The sequence below is a fragment of the Leucoraja erinacea genome, chromosome 2, assembly GCF_028641065.1.
Source record: "Leucoraja erinacea ecotype New England chromosome 2, Leri_hhj_1, whole genome shotgun sequence".
Lineage (NCBI taxonomy): Eukaryota > Metazoa > Chordata > Chondrichthyes > Rajiformes > Rajidae > Leucoraja > Leucoraja erinaceus.
This window is the reverse complement of record NC_073378.1, coordinates 67872281-67895030: the sequence shown is the minus strand read 5'-3', so window position 1 is coordinate 67895030 and position 22750 is coordinate 67872281. Positions and strand designations below refer to the sequence as shown.

At 41.0% G+C, this 22750-nt stretch overlaps 1 protein-coding gene across 2 annotated transcripts in view; it reads left to right on the top strand.

The window, feature by feature from the left end:
• The window catches only part of LOC129710976 (cadherin-12-like), an 882389-nt gene that overhangs the window by 730347 nt on the left and 129292 nt on the right, over nt 1-22750 (top strand). For both annotated transcript variants that reach the window (XM_055658321.1, XM_055658312.1), the window contains 2 exons: nt 11484-11671; nt 14591-14844. In XM_055658321.1, the coding sequence (XP_055514296.1) occupies nt 11484-11671; nt 14591-14844 (442 nt within the window). The remainder of the gene's footprint in view (nt 1-11483; nt 11672-14590; nt 14845-22750) is intronic.

Sequence of the window (22750 nt, the reverse complement as noted above, 5' to 3'; positions counted from 1 at the left end):
TGATCACACGCAACCCAAGGTCCATGGGATATGCAACATCTAGTTTGGTCTTGTGTCCCTGTCTAATCTGCTTGAAAAAACATGTTATTATAGCCCGCAGATATGATCATCCTATCCATTGTAGCAATGACTGGACCAGTAGCGCTGTAGTCAGCGCCATGGCATAACCACTAGTACGTGAGTATGAGCATGGACAGGGATGTTGCTGGTGCCCATCGGCGAAGTGACGTAGTACAATGTTAACAACCCATATCTCTGCGTCCCTATGCCTGGGAGGTTTTAAGTTGACGATACCCATCATAATCTAGACAGAGGGTGAGACTGGACAGAGTGGTTTATGTTCTCCGCAGCCAAATGATGAGGAGGTGTTTCAGGCACAGTAATGGAATATTAACTTAATGTTATAATCCCATAAAACTGAATTTCAATGTGTCAGTCATCCGTGCTGTGTTAAACGTAAGGAAGCATAAACAATGCTTCCCATCTCCTATGCAGATTGCTGCTATTTGGTGCTATCCCTGCAATTTGTAGTGAGCACTCCTAATGCTTATGGTTTGACAACCCGAGCCGCAGGAACTGTCTCTCAGAGTCCGTAAGTCTATGAATTGATTATATCATACAGAGGATGGTTTCAACATCACAATTGAACCAGCATCGTTTTTATCCAGAAATAACCATGTAAGGTTTATGCTCATTCTTCGCCTCAGCGGGAGCCATAGGTATATAACCCAGGCAGGCACTATGAAAACCCGGAAGAGGGAATCTTGCTGAATTTTGCAAGACCCGTCTATTGAGGCCAAATGGAGGAAGACATAAAAGAACATTCCACCCTAGTGTAGCGAGAATGCACCCTTCGCCACTAATATGCCTCGTTGACTGTTGATTGAGCCTGGATGCAAGCATCTCAATAGTTAGTGTTCTATTGATCCACAATGTCATTAAATATTTTGTGATCACACATTAATTCTGTGTGTCATTGATTTTGCATAATAATACACCAGTGCTAAATGTGGTTTGGTAAAACTATCATGGATACTTTGATTTGATTGTACCTTTCTGATTAACATATACCACCACCAAAGTGTTTCACCTTGGACTTGTGCATGCAGTTTATGCATATCCACACACCCTATAATGCACAGATTGCACCTGGTGTCCATTGGCGGTTGATAACATGACTGAACACTTGATAACTCATGCTAATCCCGTCTGCCTCCGTAACTAGAGATGGTGTTAGTAAATTACCCATCTTTGGGCAATAGCATCAGTTTGGAAATGACTGAAAATTTACGGATGAGAGGTTTTAGTGGAGCAAAGCTGTCCATCATTGTGACTTTGATAGTTTCTGCTAAAAATAGCAGTCTAATTTTTTGTCTCAGAGCTGATCCCAGACAAATAAATGGATGATTGTATCCCAATAATTAATAGTTTCAGTTGGTATCAACTTAATTTAAATTTAACTGGATGGGTGTGAACCAATTTCTCAAATATAGCTATGTTGCTGATAAGGCTAATGTTCAATTTTATCCAGATTGGCCATGCCACTTATTTGTTAGCTCTGTGCAGTCAAAGCATTGATTGTAGTGATTTGGTAAATAATCTGGAAACTGGACTTAGTCCATTTTGCAACGCTACTGAGTGTATCATTGCCTCATCCAGTTAAATTTCAAATATCTTCAAACCTGTGAGCGGAAATGATCACATGGAAGTTATTCAGAAAAGTCTATACTGCACTTGCGGGTTGAGGCTGTTGATAATGATCAGTCCACATCTCCATAATTGTGAGCCTGTCTTGAAAGGCAACTCCAACCATACCTGTGTGCAGTATAAAATAATCTTATGTTATCCCAAACCAGTGTAAATATTCAAATCAGTTTAATATTACCAACTTGTATCCGTGACAGGAGACATCATCAATGTGGTTCCATACCTTTATCCTTATGGGAGGACTTATACAACCCGACCCAGGAGCTGCCTCAAACATATGTGCATGATTTTGCACCTGCTCCTGGGAGGTAGAGGAGCTCGAGTACGGGGTTGGTGCATCTTCCAGGAAGACCGTTCTGGGATGTGGCCTAAAAAAGACCTTTGTCCTGGTTGTACGGCCTTCAAGCTTTCACCAGCTTCAGTTCATCGTGGTTTGCTGGTGGGTGCGTAGGGGGGTTGCTGCCGAAGATGTGATGTCTTGCGTGATAATGTGGCCTTCGTGAACCTGAAGGCCACTCGTCGAGCTCCTGCTGCTGGGAGTGTTGTTCCTGCACCCCCTGCACACTTGTGGTATCTTCAGCCAAACCCGTGTCTTCAAAGTCAGCCCAGAAGTGACTCCTAATGCTCCCCTCTGTCGAGGGAGATTCATTATGCAGCCCTCAATAAGGTGCTGCCATGGGCATCCTAGGACCCCCATGGTGACTAGACTTCATTTACCGGAGCATGTCACAATGGAGCTTCTGCTCTATCAACCGCTCCATGCGGGATATGCGATCACAGTTGCTCCTGCCGGCGGTGATTCTTCACAGCCTGACTCGTCCCCCCGCAGTAACTGCAGCCAGGATATCCCCACGGTCCCTATAAAAGGGATAGCCGCGATTTACAAAGTCGGGTGGGGGGGGTATCCTGCTTCGGGGGGGGGGGGGGGGGGGGGTATATGAGGCCGCTGGTTTTACTGCCAGCGGCTCAGTAGGCGACTTACCGCCGTCCGTTCCTCGCATCCCGCAGTCAACGGAGCGGGTTCTCCAGGTGCCACCGGCACCAATATGAAGCCACTGGCTCTATCGCTAGCGGCTCGAAAGCGATTCCAACGCCGCCCGCTCCCCGTATTTCACGGTCTCCCATGTGGGTTCTCCACCAATATGAAGCCGCTGGTTCTACCGCCAGCGGCTCAAAGGTGAATTCACCGCCTTTCGCTACCCGCATTCCGCGGTCTTCCGAGCGCCTATGTCCGTGGGCGGAATTCCCCGTGACCATTGTTCCCTGAAGTTCGTGACTGGGGCCTCCCCTCCGTCCCGACTTTGCCCCGGACTTTTAGCAAGACCTCTAAGTAGAGGTTCCTGCAAGAAGATTTAAACTTGACAGTTTAAAAAAAACTTACCTCAGGTCTGTTCCTAGCAGAAGAATCACGTCCACCCTGCCAATATCGTAACGCAATGCGATAGACGATATGACATGCATGCGTACTGGCGGGGTCTTCACGTAGTCACTCACGTGACTCCGAAGTAAAATATGCACATAGCTGCACTATTTATTATGAATGTGTATTTTTAAACCTCAGTAAAGCCTTTCACTCATGTGATAGGCCATGGAGAGTACTCTCCTCTCCTGTGAATGATGCATTGTCTCCATATTACTTTCATCATTATCTCCATATTATCCTCATCAGCATATGAATAGTAAATAGAGTTTTATTTGTCACATATGCAACTTCACAGCGAAATTCATTTTGCATATGTTACACATGCGGGCTCCGCCATTTTAATGCCATAAATCAAAGTTCAAACTTGGGTCAGCCCTCGCGTCAATGCACTGGAACAGTTCCCACGAACCGACGTCCCACTTCTCTCCTTGCCTGACCATCTTTGTGTCCTGGGGATGCCTCCTAAAGCCTTCCTGAAGGTGCTGTAGGCATTACCCTGGTTCACCCTCCCACCGGTCCTTGCTCCTCGCATCTGGCTACTCCAGCTCCCTCCTGGTTATGCCACCTGCTGAGCCTCCAGGCGGGTTTCCAGTCCTGCCGACCACGAGCCATTGGACGAGGTCCCGCTGACTGACGAGCCTTCTCGGTCGTTCCCGAACCCACCGTAGGCTGCAGGATGTGAGCCGGGCATACCAGGCAGGTCCTCCGAGATCGGTCCACTGCGAGTGATTTGGGCCTGCTTACCAGGAGCATCCCGGCCCACTGCTATAATCTCCTATTACTGATTATGTTTGGGTCTGCTTCATCTTGCACTATTTCCTCAAATTTGTTTTCAGTGTTTTATTTACCATCTAATGTAATACTGCTTGAGGTCTACTACTTTATTAAGAGTCTTGGGAAATTTACTTTTATCAGCCACTGTCCATTTTTCTCAATTGACCTATAAAGGTGCATATATATCTTGTCCCAAGCACCAAATATCACAATTGATTCTCTTAATTGGTTGATGTGGCATTACATCAAAAATAAATTTTGCTTGTGTAAGTTTTTGGTTGATTCATTATTGCTTTTAAGATCAAATTAAATATGTTGCTATGTTGTTTATAGTCTTTATCTGGCTGTTAGATATTTAACGTCCAATGTATTAAATAGTAAATGGCTATAATTATTCATATTTTAAACCATTCTCTCAGTTATGGGTTATAATGTTTATTCAGGCAGATATATTCCTGTATATCCATGTCATTTTATGCTATTGAGAAATCTATCAGAGAGTATAATAAGACTGAATCTGATTCTCTTTGGTTGATACCTGCTGCAGTGTCAGGAATATGACTGTGGAAGGCCTATTTTCACATTACAATATACGTTTACAGCAGCAAGATTAGTGTATCTTTCTGTATGATAGCCCACACAGGTATTAACATCAGATTAATGTTCTTGGAAACCATACTGCCGAATAATCACACTTGGCATATGATTCACCCAATTGTTAATGCTTGGGTCAGTGCCCACCAGTTAGTTTTATGTTAGTTTTGCTTTATGATGGTGCAGTTGATGCTGCAGAGAACAGCTTGTGTGTTCTCCCAATTGCACTTAGAAACATAGAAACATAGAAATTAGGTGCAGGAGTAGGCCATTCGGCCCTTCGAGCCTGCACTGCCATTCAATATGATCATGGCTGATCATCCAACTCAGTATCCCGTACCTGCCCTCTCCATACCCCCTGATCCCCTTAGCCACAAGGGCCACATCTAACTCCCTCTTAAATATAGCCAATGAACTGGCCTCAACTAACCTCTGTGGCAGAGAGTTCCAGAGATTCACCACTCTCTGTGTGAAAAAAGTTCTTCTCATCTCGGCTTTAAAGGATTTCCCCCTTATCCTTAAGCTGTGACCCCTTGTCCTGGACATCCCTAACATCGGGAACAATCTTCCTGCATCTAGCCTGTCCAACCCCTTAAGAATTTCGTAAGTTTCTATAAGATCCCCTCTCAATCTCCTAAATTCTAGAGAGTATAAACCAAGTCTATCCAGTCTTTCTTCATAAGACAGTCCTGACATCCCAGGAATCAGTCTGGTGAACCGTCTCTGCACTCCCTCTATGGCAATAATGTCCTTCCTCAGATTTGGAGACCAAAACTGTACGCAATACTCCAGGTGTGGTCTCACCAAGACCCTGTACAACTGCAGTAGAACCTCCCTGCTCCTATACTCAAATCCTTTTGCAATGAAAGCTAACATACCATTTGCTTTCTTTACTGCCTGCTGCACATGCATGCCTACTTTCAATGACTGGTGTACCATGACACCCAGGTCTCGCTGCATCTCCCCTTTTCCTAGTCGGCCACCATTTAGATAATAGTCTGCTTTCCTGTTTTTGCCACCAAAATGGATAACCTCACATTTATCCACATTATACTGCATCTGCCAAACATTTGCCCACTAACCCAGCCTATCCAAGTCACCTTGCAGTCTCCTAGCATCCACCTCACAGCTAACACTGCCCCCCCAGCTTAGTGTCATCCGCAAACTTGGAGATATTGCCTTCCATTCCCTCATCCAGATCATTAATATATATTGTAAATAGCTGGGGTCCCAGCACTGAACCTTGCAGTACCCCACTAGTCACTGCCTGCCATTGTGAAAAGGACCCGTTTACTCCTACTCTTTGCCAGCCAGTTCTCTATCCACATCAATACTGAACCCCCAATGCCGTGTTCTTTAAGTTTGTATACTAATCTCTTATGTGGGACCTTGTCGAAAGCCTTCTGGAAGTCCAGATACACCACATCCACTGGTTCTCCCCTATCCACGCTACTAGTTACATCCTCGAAAAATTCTATAAGATTCGTCAGACATGATTTACCTTACGTAAATCCGTGCTGACTTTGTCCAATGATTTCACCACTTTCCAAATGTGCTGCTATCCCATCTTTAATAACTGACTCTAACAGTTTCCCCACTACCGATGTTAGACTAACTGGTCTGTAATTCCCCGTTTTCTCTCTCCCTCCCGTCTTAAAAAGTGGGGTTACGTTTGCTACCCGCCAATCCTCAGGAACTACTCCAGAATCTAAAGAGTTTTGAAAGATTATTACTAATGCATCCACTATTTCTGGAGCCACTTCCTTAAGTACTCTGGGATGCAGCCTATCTGGCCCTGGGGATTTATCGGCCTTTAATCCATTCAATTTACCCAACACCACTTCCCAGCTAACCTGGATTTCACTCAATTCCTCCACCTCCTTTGACCCGCGGTCCCCTGCTATTTCCGGCAAATTATTTATGTCTTCCTTAGTGAAGACGGAACCAAAGTAGTTATTCAATTTTTCCGCCATATCCTTGTTCCCCATGATCAACTCACCTGTTTCTGACTGCAAGGGACCTACATTTGTTTTAACTAATCTCTTTCTTTTCACATATCTATAAAAACTTTTGCAGTCAGTTTTTATGTTCCCTGTCAGTTTTCTTTCATAATCTATTTTTCCTTTCCTAATTAAGCCCTTTGCTGGTCTCTGAATTTCTCCCAGTCCTCCGGTATGCTGCTTTTTCTGGCTAATTTGTACGCATCATCCTTCGCTTTGATACTATCCCTGATTTCCCTTGTTATCCACGGATGTACTACATTCCCTGATTTATTCTTTTGCCAAACTGGGATGAACAATTTTTGTAGTTCATCCATGCTGTCTTTAAATGTCTTCCATTGCATATCCACCATCAACCCTTTTAGAATTAATTGCCAGTCAATCTTGGCCAATTCACATCTCATAACATCAAAGTTACCTTTCTTTAAGTTCAGAACCATTGTTTCTGAATTAACAATATCACACTCCATCCTAATGAAGAACTCAACCATATTATGGTCACTCTTGCCCAAGGGGGCACGTACAACAAGACTGCTAACTAACCCTTCCTCATTACTCAATACCCAGTCTAAAACAGCCTGCTCTCTCGTTGGTTCCTCTACATGTTGATTTAGATAACTATCCCGCATACATTCCAAGAAATCCTCTTCCTCAGCACCCCTGCCAATTTGATTCACCCAATCTATATGTAGATTGAAGTCACCCATTATAACTGTTTTGCCTTTGTCACACGCATTTCTAATTTCCTGTTTGATACCATCTCCAACTTCACTACTACTATTAGGTGGCCTGTACACAACACCCACCAGCGTTTTCTGCCCCTTCGTGTTTCGCAGCTCTACCCATAGCGATTCCACATCCTCCAAACTAATGTGCTTCCTTTCCATTGCATTAATCTCCTCTCTAATCAGCAATGCTACCCCACCTCCTTTTCCTTTCTGTCTATCCCTCCTGAATATTGAATATCCCTGGATGTTCAGCTCCCAGCCTTGGTCACCCTGGAGCCATGTCTCCGTGATCCAACTATATCATAGTCTTGTGCTGATTTCCCTTCGGATAACTGATTAGAAATGTTTGGGCCTTATGGGCGGGCCACTAAATTTGCCAAATACTCGTCCCTCCAGTGTTCAATTGATTATTGTGCCTTGTGAATTTTGACCATAAGATAAAATAATAGGATTAACTACTCCCTAAAATCAAATTTGCAGTACAAAGCCATCCTAATATTTCAAAGATACCTAGATTCCTATATATTGGTGAGACCAAGCGCAGGCTCGGCTATCGTTTCGCTGAACAGCTCCGTTCAGTCCGCCTAAACCAACCTGATCTCCCGGTTGCTAAACATTTTAACTCCTCTTCCCATTCCCGCACTGACCTGTCTTCCCTGGGCCTCCTCCATTGTCAGAGTGAGGCCCAGTGCAAATTGGAGGAACAGCACCTCATGGGAAGCTTAAACCCCAGCGGTATGAATATTGACCTCTAACTTCCAGTAACGTTGGGTTCTCCCTCTCTCCATCCCTCCCCCACCCCAGTTCTCCGACCAGTCTAACTGTCCCTGATTACATCTTATCTGTTTGCTTTATTGTTACTGTGCCTTCTCCAAGCTAATAAAAATATATTTTCCTTGATCTCCACCCCTTTGATGTCTCGTTCTCATACCTTACACTTCCTGATTTCTGTTTCTCCCCCTCCCCTACTCTCAGTCTGAAGAAGGGTCTCGACCCGAAACATCACCCATTCCTTCCCTCCAGAGATGCTGTTTGTCCCGCTCAGTTACTCCAAGATTGTTTGTCTATTTTCAAGATAGGCACTTAGGTATCTTGGGAAAAGAGGGATATGGATCATGTGCAGGCAGATAAGATTAGTTTCTCTTGGAATCATATTCAGCACAGACATTTTGGGTAAAGAGCCTATATTTTCTAAGTTCTATGTAAGCTTTCAAAGATAAAACTTACTTTTTTAAGACAACCCTCCTAGGAGTATCTCATTTCACTGTGTTTGTACACAATGTCAAAGTTTATTTTATATTCCATTTTAAGTAACTCAAGTTTCAGATTGTTCAATACAACATTTTTTTAAACTTCTTTAAGTGAATAAAAATGATTAGGTTCTATTTGCATTGATGAGATTCTGCAAGGTTACAGCAAAATTTCATCCATTCCAAGAAGCATGACAAGGACATTAAAATGTATAGAACATTCTTTAGTAGGCAGAGCTTAGACAATGATAGTATGAATTATCATTAGAAGATAAGTTGGCACAGTGGCACAGCTGATGGAGCTGCTGCCTCACAGCACAAGAGAACTGAGTTTGATTCTGACCTTGGGTGCTGTCTGTGTGGAGTTTGCACATTCTCCCTGTGACTGCAGGGATTTCCTCTGGTTCCTCCGGTTTCCTCCGACATCACAAAGATTGCAGATTTGTAGGTTAATTGGCCTTAAGAATTTATCCCTAGTGTGTAAGGAGTGGATGCGGAAGTGGGATAGCATAGAACCAGTGTGAATGGGTAATTAATTGTCGGCATGGACATGATGGTCTGAAAGGCCTTTTTGCATGTTCCATCTTTCAATGAAAAAGTCTCCAGGTTACTCCCTTATCAAATCAAGTAACAGAAAGTGTACCATACCCACCTTAATGTTGCAATATCACATGCTTTGGACATTAAAAAAATGTTGTTGATATAGCACGTTTTATATAGTAAAAGCTCGCTTGTCTTTTCATGGAACATTGTAAAACAAAATTTGATATTGACCCTTTGATATTGAGATAGTGTTACAGATCATCTAAAGATTTGTCAAAGGGGTAGATTTACAGTGCTGTTTCATGGGATGACAGAACACAAAAGATGAGTGGAAACTCCAGAATTAACACCCTAGATAACTGAAGGTTCGGCTTACGGCACTCTCCGCCAGCACTGTATAATTATGGATGTCCACACAATTACAGTGGGAATACAGCAATCTTGGAGGATTATAGTTATGAGAGAAGGCACAGAGAAAGAGAGGATACAAGGATACAAAGGATACAAAGGACATTTATTATCATATACACCAATCGGTGGAGTGAAATTTGACTTGCCATGCAGCACACAGATAAAGATAAGACACAAGATTAATGAATTTAACAATAAACATAAAAACATCCCCCCACAATGGTTCCCACTGTGAGGGAAGGCACAAAGTCTAGTTCCCATCCCCATGACCACTCAAAGTCGGGCCTATTGAGGACTCCGCAGTCGCCGCTATGGGGGCTGATGTTACAGGCCCTTCTTCGCCGGGTGATGGTGCTCCAGCATCAGGAGAACCCTCTCAGCGGCTTGGGATGACTGGAACGGCCGCTTTTTTACTGGAGACCACGGCTTCTGAAGCCAACAGGCCGCGCTGGATGGAGCTCCACCACTGGCGATCCCGGCGAGAGATTCCAGGCTCAGCGATGTTAAAGATCAACGCCGCCGCCTGCGGCTGGCCGCTCCACAGACCCGCAGCTCCGCGATGGTCACCTGCGGTTTCAGCATTCCGGAGCTCCAGCTCGGTGACCCGGACAAGGCATCACCCACTCCGCGATAGCGCTTCAGCACTGCACCGCTGCCGAAGCCGAGGTTCTGGGTGGTCCCCTCAGGAAAATGCCACTCCAGGCCCGCTGGTAGGCCGCGAGGACGGGTCGATGGTGCAGCCCGGAGAAAAGCCGCCTCTCCGAGCAGGTAGGAACCCTGAAAAGCAGTTTCCCCCTCCCCCCCCAACATAAAAAAGGCTAGAACTCCGAACCAAAGGCAACACAGCTTTAGCGTTTCCAAACCAAAAGCAACACAGCTTTAGCATTTCCAAACCAAAAGCAACACAGCTTTAGCATTTCCAAACTATATTTTCAAACCACATTAAGGGCACTGACAGGTCAGTAAAACCATTCACAGTTTAGTAGACATGTGTTCAGTGTTATTCACAGCTCAGACTGAGAGACGTGATCCTCTTGCTCCCACATCTGGCAGAGACTGACTGAGGCACTCAACACTTCTGGGTTTTAGAGTCTCTCCGGTTGGGGCGTGGCCTTCAGGAGAGAGAATCTCAATATATTTTAAACACTAATAACTCTTTTATTTTTCTATCGATGGAAAAAATCCTCTTTTCCTCTGCAGTGGAGGGGGACTCTGAGTAAGATGGCCAAAAATCACAGCCGTAAGTGGCAGCATTTTTTTCTAAAATCAATATGCAGCACAACAGGAAGTGGTCAAGGTCAGACTTTTAGTAATATAGATTATCTATGTGTATTGTGTTACAGGCCAGTTATGGTGCTGCAAGTAAGAATTGAATGGTTCTGTTGTTGGTACATATGACAATTAAACACTCTTGACTCTTATCGTGTTATTATGAGGGGCAAAGTTGCTGCATTAAGAAGAAAAATGGCATTTTCAGTATAATTCAATATAATGGGAAAGCGAATAGCTTGCCCAGAAATTACTCACTCTCCAGATGATTGGTGTTTATACAATAAACATCTATCTTTCAAAATAAACTTCAATTAAGTTGTCCTTGAGTAATAATAAATATTGTTGCATGAGTTAATAATTTATTAATACTATCTCTTGCACTCTTCACTGCATTTAATACAAACAGAAGTCCTATTCCTGTATTCTGATTGTAATGTTATATGTCTCCAAGAATTTTTTATGGAAATAATAACGAGTAAGTATAGTAATAATACAAGTTCTTACTTTAAAATATGCAATCATTTCTGGGAATGTCTGACCTTTATCAAATGCCTGTACTTCATAGCAGTTAATACCGTTTCTACTAGAAGGCATTTAAATGTTTCAATTGTAAAAGGGTTTTGTAGGATGTGTTTCATAATCCATACCGTATGCAATTATATTTTATTATGTAGTAAATTTATTTATATTGGTTTCCTTTAAAATTTGGAAGAACAAAAAATGTTTTATCTCTTGAGGCCTGGCTTTCAACATATTTCTTATAACTGAATCCCTCTTACAGATATCTTTCATCTAAAGGTTCCTGAATCAACCCCCGTTGCTTCGCTAATTGGTAGAATAAAAGCCAATGATGCTGATATTAGGAGGAATGCCAACATAGATTACAGCATTGTTCCTGGGGATGGGCTGAATGTGTTTGACATTACATCTGATAAAGCCACGCAAGAAGGAGTTATCAGCCTGAAAAAGGTGAGAACTATATAGTGTTATAAATATAATCAGTCAAATAAGCAGCTAACCCTTATAATGCCTGCATTTCAGTCTATGCCACATACAGTACATGCTGCTGAGAATTCCTTTTCGAAAATTGCATACCAAATATCAAGATTGTGATATTTTATTGTTTTGTTTCATTTTATTCTATGTTCTTTCTCTTCCTCGTCGTCCTTGCTTTTGTTGATCTTCATATGTTGTTATGCCTCCTGCCCATGATTACTGCCTTCCTCGCTTTCAAGGTGGTATTCTGGATTACAATGGATCTCTTGATTCAACTTCTACTTGATGTAAACATCATTTGATGTAAACATCATCCTCAGTTCTGAAAATTACCATTGACCCCAATGTCTAAGTCCACTTAGGGGAATGAGTTTCATATTTCAGATTTCACTCTTAAACAGACATGCTCCAATTTTAAAATTATTCCCCTCAAAAGTGGAAATTGTTTTTCTGTATCTGCCTCATCAAAGCCATTTGTCATTATAAAGACCTCCATTAACCTGCCACTCAACCATCTAAACACAATAAAATAAAATAAAACAGGTTTATATAATTTAACTCCTTAAGGTCCAGTATCATTCTGATAAATATTTGCCTTCACATAATGCAGGGCAGTGAAAAGTGTGCACCATTTGAGGTATAACCAAAGTTTTGCACAAAATAAACATAATATACTTCCCTTAGAATTTCAGTTCTTGTGAAATATAAGCCAATGATCCAGTGCCATTTTCAATCAAGTGTATTTGCTGATTTAGTGATTATTGTCAGAGACTTTGTTACGTGACATTTATTAATCTGCCTTCCTTGATTCCAAAATAGGTGGCCTCATGTTTCTCCACATTGGGGTCAATCTGCTAGTGTCATTCACCAAAACTCTTTCAGTGCCCACTTGAACTATTCTACTTCCTGTTGCACTGTTTACTATCCCTTCTAACTTGGTGCCATCTATAAACTGGTTTGAATAAACTAAGATCATGAAAGATATCATTGATCCTGAAGATGTGCAATGAGCTTGTTACATTACACTGATCTCTCCATCACTTCTCTTCATCTCCTACCCTGCAGGTTACATTATATTATCTCTATACCTTTTTTGATGAGCTCTTGTGGAAACTATTGTTAACTCTCCAGCAAGTTGATAAAAACAACATTCATAGAATCCAATTACTTTACACATTGGTGATCGTTTCAAACATTAAATTTAGACTGGAGGCACAAGAAACTGCAGATGCTGGGATTTTTAGCAACAAACAAAATGCTGGAAGAACTCAATAGGATCTCAGCAAAGAAGGGTCCTGGCCTGAAACATCGTGTATCCATTCCCTTCACAGATGCTGCCTGACCCACTGAATTCCTTCAGCACTTTTTTTGTTACATTACGTTTACATTGGTCAAGGAATCCTCCACACAAATCTAGGCTGATGATCTATGTTCAGCTCACTTCTGCTGAAGTACTTATCAGCCTTCCACTGATGTTAGCTTCCAGTGATCTAACTATTGATGCCCTTTGTTCTAATCCACTGTTCACTCCCTACAGCCTTGAATCAATAGATATTTTCTTCTCTGCATTCCACAGCAACCTTGAATGTACAAGGTGATTTGTCCACTTTAAATTCTGCCAGTATTCCCTCCTTATCAATTTTTAGCCCTTTTGGAATCTCAATTACATTTTTTGCTTCGCAATCTGCAGCAGCAACTGCCTTGAAGAAGACTGATGTAGTAATCTTTGGTTACCTCAGCCATGATCCCTGATGAACAAAAAAATGCTTCTGATCTCTGATCAGTTCCATCTCGCTGGCTATAACTCTTTTTCATGTTCAAATGGCTATAAAATAGTTTTGAATTCCTATTTAGGTTTGTTTCTCACATTGCCTAATTCTGGAATGTTCCTCTGTCTTATATTGAAAATAATAGATTGCATGTCTCGTCTCGTATTTTAATCCTTTAGCTTTCATGTTTTATCTGTCAAATTCATTAAGTTAATTTCTTGATTTGTGTTCTGCTTCACTTTAACTACTGATAATTTGCCTTTACCCCTTCTGTGTTGACTGATAGCAACTGTTTATTTATTCATATTTAATCACACAATCTCATGTGCATTATTCTTAAGTAGTTCATCTTCCACTTTATCTGCATTCTCATAATGTCCATTCCTTTGCAAGATTTCAGTTTTACTCTACCTTTTGTGTTTTTTTTAAACTTTATTTTAACATCCTCCCAGATCATTGACCACTCATCTTTACTGTTGATTGAGGGTAACTAGACCAAGGGGGGCCCGTTGGGTCCAATCCCGTCAACGAATCCTCCACTTGGTGTTTGCATTTTGGTTATTTTAATAAAAGAGATGCAATAATAAGAGGAAATAGCTTGTATTCAATGGTAATCACCATATTGCAGAATGGGAGATTGGGAGGATGCACAAATCCACTTCAAGTGGAATGCTTCCAGTAAATATATTAAACGTCTGGATTAATTAAAAAATACTTCCAGACCGTGCTGTCTCTTTCCTCAATTGATGCCAAAAATTATTTAATGGCATGTTGCGGTTTTGGCTTTTGGTGGAGATGTCAGTTTTGATTGTATTCATGTTCTTAATAAATCCCAATGTTTCTGTTAATATTTTGCCAGTTCAACCCCATTACTTGCAGTTAATTTATTTTTCATTACTCTAAACACCATGTATTTCAGTGCATTTGATTTAGGTGATAATTTGTTTTATTTAGCACTTGAAAAGACTGAAACAAAAATTGAAAACAACCATTAAATTATTTTAGTTGTTCCAAACCTTGTTGATATGAACTTATTTCCATTATTGATGGTTCGTGATTGGCAATATATTGTTAATACCACTACCTCATAGTTAAATTGACATTTACACATTCTTTCCCAAAGCCACTGGATTATGAAAATAAAAAGTCGTACGTCTTCAAAGTAGATGCTGTAGACCCTCATCCAGATAATCGTTTCCAGTCTCTGGGTCCTTTCAAAGACACAGCTACAATCAAGATTACCATTCTCGATGTAGATGAACCTCCCATTTTCAGCAGATCTTCCTATGTAATGGATGTTTATGAAGACACCAATGTGGGCAGTATTATAGGAGCTGTAACAGCACAGGATTCTGATGTTAGCAGCAGCCCTGTCAGGTAGGCTGAAAATATTTAATTTGAATTTTGAAAGAAAACCATGCACACATATAGTCCCTTTCACATTACATCCCAAAGTTTCATCACCGTAAGTATTTTTGACATGTTGTTGCACTGTAATATTGCAGAATCTCAAATCTTGTCGCAAGGTTGTCAAAAATTACAGCAAGCTCTTGATCAGTAGGGCAAGTGGGCTGAGGAATGGCAAATTGAGTTTAATGCAAAAAGTGCAAGGTGTGGCATTTGGTAACTCAAACCAGGACATGAGTTTCACAGTGAATGATAAGTCCCTGAGGAGTGTTGTAGACCCGATGGATCTAGGACTGTAGTTACATAGTTGATTGAAAGGGGGCGTTGCAGGTAGACTTTTGGTACATTGTTCTTCATCAGTCAGTGTACCGAGTATAGAAGGTAGGACACTGTTACAATTCTACAAGACATGTGTAAGGCATTTTGAGTATGGTGTTCAGTTTTGGTCACCCTGCTATAGGAAGGATGTTATTAAGCTGGAAAGAGTGTAGAGAAGATTTATGAGGATGTTGCCTTGACTCAAGGGGCTGAGCAATAGAATGTCATTGGGTAGGCTAGGACTTGATTCCTTGGAATACAGGAGGCTGTGCAGTGATCTTATAGAGGAGTATGCAATAATAATGGGGATAGATAGTGTGAATGCACTGAATCTTTTACCCAGGCTAGCTGAATCAAAAACAAGAGGACGTATGTTTAAAGTGAGAGGCAAGGTTTAATACGAACCTGAGGGGCAACCTTTTCACTCAGAGGGTATATCGAACAAGGTGCCAGAGTGTTGAGGCAGGTATTAAAACAGCATTTAAAATATACTTCGACAGGTACATGGATAGGATAGTGTTAGCAGGATATGGGCAAAGCACAGGCGAATGGGACTAACTCAGATGCGGCATCTTGGTCTGCATGGAAGTAGGGTCTAAGAGCCTGATTCCATGCTATATGATTCAATGACTTAGTGTGTGTCACTTCAGGAATCATGCAGGAACAGTGGTTGAGGCACTAAACCCACTTTATGCTTCCATCCATAGAGTGAGTGCCCAATCGTTGAACTTTGGAGCTGATGAAACATCGCCTAAAGACATTTTTTGTGTTATCATATGTAAGATAGGTATTTGACACAGTTCTTAATACTTGGGAAGGAAATACACTGAATCTTGAATGCCAAACAAAAATACATGTTATTTATATGGCATTACAGATGTAGAAATAAATGTCCCAAGATAATTTGCAGGAATAGTATTAATAACATTTAACCCTGAGCCATACAGAGATATTAGGACAATAGACTAATACTTGAGTCTATAGTCAAAAGATTTTAAAAAGGTGCACTTCCAGGAATGTTTTGAAATGGTGATTGAGAGATGGATAATCTGAACAAAATAAAATAAAATTAGAGCATTGGGTCTTGACTGCTGATGGCATTATATGTCATGGTGGGATAATTAACCAAGACCGAAGCAACACAGTTAGTTCAGTGGTTGTATTACCAAATTAGGAGGAAAAGGCCAATTAGGTCTTATTCCAGTGGTGATATTGTTCTGGAACAAGGTGCAGAAGTTTGAAAGCACGCACTACCAGACTCAGGAACACATTCTTCCCCTCTGTGATCAGGCTTCTGAAAAGTCCTTCCTTAAGCCAGAGCACTGTTCGATTTGCATCTACCCTATTGAGAACAATATCCTTTGTCTAGGGAACTGACACGTTACAATTTTGAGAATCATATTCTGCACTTTGTATCTTCCCCTTTCCTCCCTCTATTGTACTCGAGGTTGACTTGATTGTATATATGTGTGTAATATCTGTATGGACAACATGCAAAACAAAGCTTTTCATTGTATCATGGTACACGTGCGATAAGAAAAGGGGTTGTCCCACCTGAGCTACCTAATTGCCGAGTTTAGAAGAGTTAAGGAGAGTTTGAAAAAATGTCATATTGAAGACCTTTTTCGACTACGTAGAAGACCTCCTTTAACCTCCTTCGACTATGTTGAAGACCAGCTTTGACTACCTACGACTAGCTATAAACTAACTTCATGAAAATTGGACACCGAATAGCGGAGAGTGAAGACGACCTCCTTCAATCTCCTTTGACCTCCCTTCGACCTCCCTTCGACTTTGATGAAGACTATCTAAGACTACCTTCGACTACACTCGGTTACCTACGACTACCATGTCGACCTACTACGACATACCACGACCTACTACGACCTACTACGACCTACTACGACCTACAAGTAAAAAAAGTATTGATTTTATCCATGGAGACCTTTTTTTACTCGCAGACATTTTTCAACACGTTGAAAAATACGCCAGAACCCAGCTGAGGCCTCGATTACATGGGGACTACTTTCGAGCATGAAGGACAGTTACAAAGACCTCCTACGACCTTGTGTCAACCATGCTGCAAGTATAAGAAGGGCAAATTTGCCAGAACTTGTAGATTAAGTCGCCCAAGTGGGACAGCCCCTTAAACCTACATCTATGAGATATTTGAATATAAGTATGGGGACTCTCTGAATGTTTTTATTTGTAGGATCAACTACATGATTATAACATGTATCATGGTTCAGCTTATTTTATTCACAATTTTCTTCTCAGCAGCATCATTTTTAGGACACATATTACTGAATGAAATTAGCCCACTTTAACTCTCCAAATTCTGGGAATTATTAACTAAATTATAGTCAATGACATCTATATTAACAAATGTAACAAATTCAGCCACATAGGTAGATCAACTAGCAAAGGTTGTTGAGGTTTGATTTGGCTGTGAACATAATCCTGGTTGGGCAGATGGAGATTGTTTCCCTTTGTCACAAGGAACAGTAGGTCAAAGTGAAAATAATTGCTGATTCCCTCGAATCATTTCAACATTAAATCCTATTTGGCAATCGCTGTTATCTCTAAAACCAACATTCCACAGGCTCAATAAAATGGCAAATGGAAGTGGAACTGGTACATAATGTAATCTAAATATGGCAAGAATAAGGTATTACCACAAATGTGTTTAAATGCAGGTAATTGTTAATACTGCAATTTTTTTCAGCCAAATCCAACTTTTGGATAACATATGAAACCGATTTATACTGTTAATTCATGACAATATGGGAATAAATGTAAGGACTGATGAGATCTGGTTATTGAATTCATCCTCTGTTCATTAGTTGTTCCTGCATGGTGTTCATTATCTGTGAGACAGTTTAAATAATTTTAAGGGTGGTGAGCTTTATGGGAATGTAATTTAAAAATCATAATGAATAATTGTTTATTTAAATTATAATGTTGTGCCTATAATTCCAAGGGGCACAATAGATCATGAATATTGGTTGTAGGATTGCAGAGGTCTCCCAGTGTGCCTGGATTTAAAAAAAGGCAAAAAAACAAATTACCGTCATGGGAGAGGAAAGGAGTAAGTTAAGAAAAAATTAATACTTTTGAAATTTTGCCTGCAGCACATAAAAACATGTGATGATATCTAGTGCAACAAATAGTCTTCTGGAGAAATTCTGCAGTTCATGCAGGGGGGATGGGGAGAATGTTAATGTTTTAGCACAAAACCCTGCATCCGCACTGAGAATGGAGAGGGATGAGAACCAGGACAAAGAGAGGACATGGAATGGCGAGATAGGGACCATTACGTAATTGGTGACTGATGAAGGGTGAAAGATAACAGGCAGATCAAGGGGTAGGGGTTATGGAAGGGTAGAGTTGGGAGAGAGGCAGGTGGATGATAGATGGAAGCAGGCAGAGGGAAAAAAAGAGGCCGAGCCAAGTGAGACAAGAGAGGATAAGGGTGAAGGTGAGGTTAGAAATGACTGCTGGAGGGTGATAAACAATAACACAAAGTCTAGCAACGCTGGTAACTGAGAGGTAATGGGCCTCTCACACTTAGAAGATTATTCAGGGACGGCTGGTGACTGTCAAGCCACCAGCAGTCATCTGAAAAACCGGCGACTGGAACTGTGACAGTCAGAGTGGAACACACACACACACATTGCTTCCTTCACCAGCCGGTTATGCAGTGGGGGGACAGGGCAAGCGGGGAGAGTGCTGTCTTAGTTAAATTCACACGGGGCATAGCCAATGTGATACAGACAAACACCACGATGAACAGGAAGGTTGGCGCTGTAATTAAGACGGTGAAAGCACGGGAAGGGTCACGTAAGTCCTTTAAAAGAGGGGGGAGGGGGGAGGAGGAGGGGTGGAGGGGAGTGAGGGAGTGAAGGGGGAGAAGGGGGAGACGAGGTGGCGAGAAGAAGTGGAGACAAATTTTAAGAAGGCAGAGATACACAGCTGTGAAACTTGGCGGACATTAACATTACCGGTCGGTAATGCTTGGTTCTGAAAGCTACTACATACGTTTTTTTCCCCAATGATCCAATGAAATTCACTGGTCAGCACCAGCTACAACCTACAAGAACCTACGGCAACCATCGACCTCCTGACAACCCACTATCTACCCACCTATGGCACGTGAATTCTCGCTGATCTCCATGGCGGCTTCATTCTGGTCGCCGGTAATTTTTCAACATGTTGAAAAATTTGTGGCGACCATAATGAGGCCATGATTAGTTCCCAGCCGGCAAGTATGTGGCGACCATGTGGCGGCCGCAGAATCTCCTGCAGTCACCTAAAAAGTCGTCTAAGTGGGACAGGCCCATTAGAAAGATGATAATAACCCTCTGGGTAAAAAACAAACTTTCCTTGTAAATTCCCTTTAAATATGCCCCCTCTCTTAAAGTTGTACCTTCTCATGTTTACCTTGGATAAAATAATCTGAAGAAGGGTCTCGACTCAAAATGTCACCCATTCCTTCTCCCCAGAGATGCTGCCTATCCCGCTGAGTTACTCCAGCATTTTGTGCCAATATTCGGTATAAACCAGTATCTGCAGTTCCTTCCTACACTATCTATCCTATCTATAGCTCTCATTTTTATATAAATCTCTCAGATCGCCACTTAGCCTTTGACACTCAGAGAAAATGATACAAGTTTGACAAACCTCTCGTTATAGCTAAGTGCAAAATGCAATAACGTGCACCACAAGATGTAGTAAATATGACTGTAATCATGACCTGAATTTCTGTTGTAGAGATATTAATTGAGGGACATACCTATATATAAGGTAGGATATCAAGGATAACTCCTTTGCTATTTTTTTTAATTAATAATGGTGTCAGTATCTGATATCTACGTTAGAGACCTCATAACTATTCAGATTTAAGCTTTGTCTGAGAGCCAGCCCACACCCTGCCCATCACCCCTCAAACCTCACTAGAGCATTGGAAAGTCAGTTTGGATTTTTTTCATCAATCTTATTCACTACATTGCTGTTTATGCAATGTCTCTTGATCTTTTAGACATATGCCAAAATATACTCCTGCAGTAAATTATTTTTTGAAGCATAGATATTATTGTTATATAGATAAATTTGTGCAGTCACTTTCAAGATAACAAGGACCTACAAACATTAATGAAAGCAACATTTGAGGACAATTTGGCTCTAGATAGAACTGTGTTCTATATCCATAAGCCACACAGTTATTAGTGAAATTTGTAAAGTATGTTACTTATTTTTAGTGTCATTTTAATTTAGAGGAAGTTTGACATTAAAGATTAAACAAATCAAATTGATTAATTTATGAGAAAGAGCATTAGAAAGCATTAAGTAGAGGAGATTATGGAGTCTTTGAGTGCTCCTTTAACAGGGCATGTACAATCTCATCTGTGTATTTTGCGACATCAGTTTAATTACCCTGGAAAGATTCTAAATAAACTCTTTGTGATTTACAACCTTAGTTTGACAACGTTTTACAACATTTAGATAAGCATTCAAGCACTGATTTTTCCCCCTCAACTGATTGTCATCACTATTAATGATTATTTCTCCCACTCAAATTGTTCAAATGATATTGAATTAATCTACAATGATCATTTGGGGATTATAGTCACAAATAGATCATACTATCTATCCATTATAATATATTTTAATGGATATATTTTATGGATAAGACCCTTCTTCACATTAAACCTTCAGCCCAAGGTTTAATGGGTGTAATTTTCCTGAAGATTTTGAGTTCCGTTAAGGTGAAACATATTTTAAAATCCATTTATATTCTGCTAGGCATGTCTAAAAATTCTCTAAGTGGGCAGTCATCATTATTCTTGCCACAAGCATTGCCAACATTAGCTAACATTAAAAATAACCCTGGAAGATCAATGTGAACTTATCTTGTAAAGTATTTTTGAATCCCATAGTCATTTAGAAAGAAATTTAGCAAATCTCATTCTAGATCAGTTATCATGTTAACTGCAAATACAATAATCATGGCATGGCAAAATATCAAACATGCCCATGTGGTTATTGCCCATGAATGAAAATAAATCCAAACAGCAAAAATCTATAGATGCTGTAAATCTGAAATAAAAACAGAAAATGCTTGACAATGCAGGGCAGGATCTGCTGTCAGAGAGACGCTTAACTTTTTAGGTTGACACAAGGAGCTGCAGATGTTGATGCACCAAAAAAAGACACAGTGCTGGAGTAGCTCAGGGCAGCAGGCTGCATCTCTGGAGGATATGCATAGGCAACATTTCACGTCAAGACCCTTCTTCAAACATCTGACTTTAGATTGATAATCTTTTGTCAGAATTAAAAAAAGTGAGAAAGCAAGCATGCTTTTAAGTTGCAGAGATGCGGTGGGGCAAAAAAAGAAAAGGAATATCTGAGAAAGGATGGAAATCAGGTGAATCCGAGTGCTCTAAATGCAGTTTAAGAGAGGGTGGTGGAAGCTTGTTAATAATAGTTCATGTGTCAGTGAAGGTGTGAGCAATGGGCAATGATTACAAGCAGAAGCTTGAATGCACAGTGAATTCTGAAGAGGATAAGAATAACTTTCAAGTGTATCTAGATACCTGAGTGAGATAGAATGGCCCTGAAGTTAGTAGTGTTATGATTTGACATGGATAATACAGAGAGGCAAAATATAATATAACTGGCAAAATCCTGAAGGGGTTGCAGGAACAACCAAATAGATATTGTTGAAATTTTGGAGATATAGAGTGAGAATTATATTGTACTGAAACAAGCCCTTCAGCCCCACTCCCTCTTCTAACTCTGACAACTGAACCAATGTTTTATCTAATTGGATATCTCACCCTGGAAACCATCTGATGTACCCTTCTGCACCAGTCTACATAGTCAGACCTTACCAAAGGCCTTGCTAAAGTTCTATGTAGACAATAAGTACTGCCCTGCCCTTGTCAATTCTCTTGGTCACTTCTTCTAAAAGACTTATTCAAATTCATGAGAAATGATATTGCCAACATAAGAAGCCATGCTAATGATTCCTAGTCAGCCCTTACCTCTTCTATTTCTTTTTGAATATCCTCCAGTAGTCTATCACTGCTGATATCCAGAATTCATGACAGAGGAAACATAATGTTGTAATCCAGAGCAACAAACTACACTGAAGATAGACTCAAAATGCTGGAATAACAGGGGTTTAGGCAGTGTCTCTGGAAAAAGGGAACAGGTGACATTTCCGGTCGAGACCCTTCTTATGGCTGGGAGTCAGGGAAAAGGGAAGCTAATGGTATGAAAAGGTTCAGAACAAATCAACACCAGCTTCGATGACCGAAGGAACATGGAGCCCACAATGGTCTATTGTTGACTATGGAAGAGATGACAATGAAGGAATATATGAATGCAAACAGTGGAACTAGCAGGGTGACTAGGGTGGGGAGGGGCAGAGAGAGAGAGAGAATGCAAGGGTTATTTGAAATTGGATAAATCAATATTGATTTCTCAGATTTCAAGTTACCCTTGCCTTCCCGCTCTCTCCGTCCCTCGCCCACCCCTAATCAGTGATTTCTCCAAT